This window comes from Myotis brandtii, unplaced genomic scaffold (assembly GCF_000412655.1).
Source record: "Myotis brandtii unplaced genomic scaffold, ASM41265v1 scaffold952, whole genome shotgun sequence".
Lineage (NCBI taxonomy): Eukaryota > Metazoa > Chordata > Mammalia > Chiroptera > Vespertilionidae > Myotis > Myotis brandtii.
Window position 1 is genome coordinate 432568 of NW_005371930.1, and position 3274 is coordinate 435841.

General features: G+C 62.6%; 1 protein-coding gene across 1 annotated transcript in view; it reads left to right on the top strand.

The window, feature by feature from the left end:
- CELSR1 (cadherin, EGF LAG seven-pass G-type receptor 1) overlaps positions 1 to 3274 on the top strand; it is a 109059-nt gene that overhangs the window by 88302 nt on the left and 17483 nt on the right. The window contains exons 14-17 of the mRNA XM_014533162.1: positions 230 to 383; positions 1282 to 1447; positions 2351 to 2471; positions 3242 to 3271. Of these exons, the coding sequence (XP_014388648.1) occupies positions 230 to 383; positions 1282 to 1447; positions 2351 to 2471; positions 3242 to 3271 (471 nt within the window). The remainder of the gene's footprint in view (positions 1 to 229; positions 384 to 1281; positions 1448 to 2350; positions 2472 to 3241; positions 3272 to 3274) is intronic.

The window sequence follows — 3274 nt, forward strand, 5'->3', positions numbered from 1 at the left end:
GCGGGGGCCTGTCTCCTGGAGCGCAACCTGGGGAGGCGGGCGACCTCGTTCTGCCGTCGCCCCCCCTCCCTGCTCCCCTCGCCCCCTCGTCCCAGGGCCCCAGATAAACGAGGTGTCACTGTAGAAACCAGGGACAGAGGGCACTGGGGGTCCGTAACCGCCGGGGACCGTTCGGGGCTCCTCCCGCCCAGAGGCCCCGGGATCGAGTCCCTGGCCTTCCTTCCCACAGGGCGTGAGGATGGGGGAGACGTCCACCAACGTCGCCACGCTGAACATGGACGATGCCCTCAAGGTCAGGGTGAAGGACGGCTGTGACATGGGCGACTCGTGCGCTTCCAGCCCCTGCCCCCAGCACAGCCACTGCCGCGACGCCTGGGACGGCTCGGCTTCCCAGCGACCCATCGTGTCGGGGAGCCCTGAGCTCCGGGGTGTGACCAAGGAGTGGGCTGGCCGTCTCTTCCTTTAAAATTTTTTTTATTTTTCAATTTATTTCAGAGAGGAAGGGAGAGAGAGACATAAATGATGAGAATCCTGGGCCGGCTGCCTCCTGCACACCTCCTACTGGGGATCGAGCCCACAACCCGGGCCTGTGTCCCGCCTGGGAATGGAACCGTGACCTCCTGGTTCATAGGTCATAGGTTGACACTCAACCACTGAGCCACGCTGGCCAGACTGGGCCATCTCTTCTTTTTTTAATAATATATCTGATTGATTTTTTACAGAGAAGAAGGGAGAGAGATAGAGAGTTAGAAACATCGATGAGAGAGAAACATCGATCAGCTGCCTCCTGCACGCCCCCCACTGGGGATTGAACCCCCAACCAAGGTACATGCCCTTGACTGGAATCAAACCTGGGACCCTTCAGTCCGCAGGCCGACGCTCCATCCACTGAGCCACACCGGCCAGGGCAGGGCCATCTCTTCTTAGACACATTCCCGTGTCTCTTATGCACTCGGGCAGAGGGGCCCCAGGCCTCAGCCTCAGGGCTCGAGATGAGATGAGGAGAATTAGGTGAAAGTACACATTTTTAAAAGCGTATGTTCAATGTTTGCCTCTGGATTTGGAGGTGCCGTAGCTGTGCCAGCGGGCACCCGCCACCGTGTGTCCTCGGGTGGCTGGGACCCTCTGCCCGTGGTTCCCGCCCTCCCGGGGGCTCCTGGGAGCCCTTGTCTGTGTGTCCACGTTGGGCCCACTGAGTGCTCACGTTTCCCGTGACACCAGGAGGCTGCGGAGGACAGTGGCCGGGGTGTCGGACATGAGGGTCTGGCTCCGGGGGGCGGGGGTCATGCTGGCCTGTCCCCACAGGGTACTTTGGAACGAAGTGCGTCGACGTGTGCCACCTGAACCCCTGTGAGCACCCGGCGGCCTGCGTGCGCAGCCCCGGCACCCCGCGGGGCTACGTGTGCGAGTGCGGGGCCAGCCGCTACGGGCCGTACTGCGAGAACAGGTGAGAGATGCACGCGTGTCGCCGCCGCGCGTCCACGCGGGTGCTGCTCCTGCCAGTTTCTCCTCGTGGTGACTTAACCCAAAATGCATACAATTCTGGGTCAAGGACCCGTTTTCGAATCGGCACGAAGTAAATGAGAACCAGCGGGCGTCTCGCACGAACCTCGGTTGAGCCTGTCTCCACCGGAGACGTACAAGCTGCTCGCTGACCTCCAGCGGCTGTGCTCAGAGCAGGGGGAGCGGAGGTCGGTCAGGCGATGGGCTGGGAGGCGGGCGGCCTCCTCACCTTCGATGTCACTCACCTCAAGGTCACCAGCTGGCTCCCCAGGGGCTGGGCGGGACCGATTCTGAGCGCACTGGTCCAGCGCGTGGCTGCATGGAGCTGACGGAGGTGTGGGCACACCGGGCGGGGCAGGCCGCTCTGAGCACCCGGGGCCGTGGCCAGCGTTTGCCCCTGGGCTGGGGGGACCACGGGTGAGCACAGCCCCTCGTCCCGGGGCAGCCGGCTCCGTGCTGCGTGGGGCTGGGGTCGAGGGAGGCCGTGCAGGGGCGTCCGTGTCACTGTGCCCGGGAGCCGGCGTCCGCTGTGGGTGCTGCACAGAGGGGACCCGGCGACGTCATGCTGGCAGCGAGCTGGGGTGGGGAGTCCTGTGTCTCCAGGTCGAAGGGAAAGTAAACACGTCATTTAAAAACGAGTTCTGTAGGTAGAACCCTCCCGCCGTGGGCCCCTCAAGGCTGGGATTAGGACGGGAAATTCTAAGAGGTGGGGGCGATCGGAGGCGGGGGAGGCAGGCTGGGGGAACTGAGGCCCCTCGAGGGGGAGAGAGGGGCCGGCTTCGGGCCCCGGCAGGCTTCCTCTGGCTCCGAGAAGACAGTGTGCACCCCTCTACCTGCTTCCCGACAGGATCGACCTCCCGTGCCCCAAAGGCTGGTGGGGGAACCCCGTGTGCGGCCCGTGCCACTGTGCCGTCGACAAAGGCTTCGATCCCGACTGCAACAAGACCAGCGGGCAGTGCCAGTGCAAGGTGAGGCCAGCCCACGGGAGGTCTGCGGGCACGTGTCCCTCACCCGCTCCTGGGTGCCGAGCCCGGGAGGTGGCCCTGCATGCATGCACACACACATACACCTACATGTGCATAGACACACACACAGGCACACACCTACACGTGCATAGCTACATGCACGTGCACACACCTACATGTGCACAACACATGCACACACACCTACATACACCTACATGTGCACACACACGTGCACACACCTACATGTGCACAACACATGCACACACACCTACATACACCTACATGTGCATAGACACACACGTGCACACACCTACATGTGCATAACACATGCACACACACCTACATACACCTACATGTGCATAGACACACACCTACACACACACCTACTTAGAAACACCTACACACACGCCTACCTACACACATGCCTACCTACACACACCTACCTGGACACATGCACACACACATCTTGAGCCCAGGGAATCACGTACACACACACCTACATGTACATAAACGCACCTACCTGCGCACGTCTACACATGCACACGCGTCCCGAGCCCAGGGCATGACGTGCACACGCACTTGACTGCTGATGTGGGCCTGGGTGTCCTGCTGCCCCGAGGTCCTGAGGCCCCCGGGCTGCCTTCCCCTGGGAGCCGCTGGGACCTCAGGACTAGCGTCCTCAGCCCACACCCGGGACCCCGAGCAGCGTCCGTGGGGTTGGCTCGTCTTCGGCACCGACCACGAGCCCCCCGCGCGGCTTCTGGCGTTCGCAGGAGAACCACTACCAGCCCCCGGACCAGGATGCC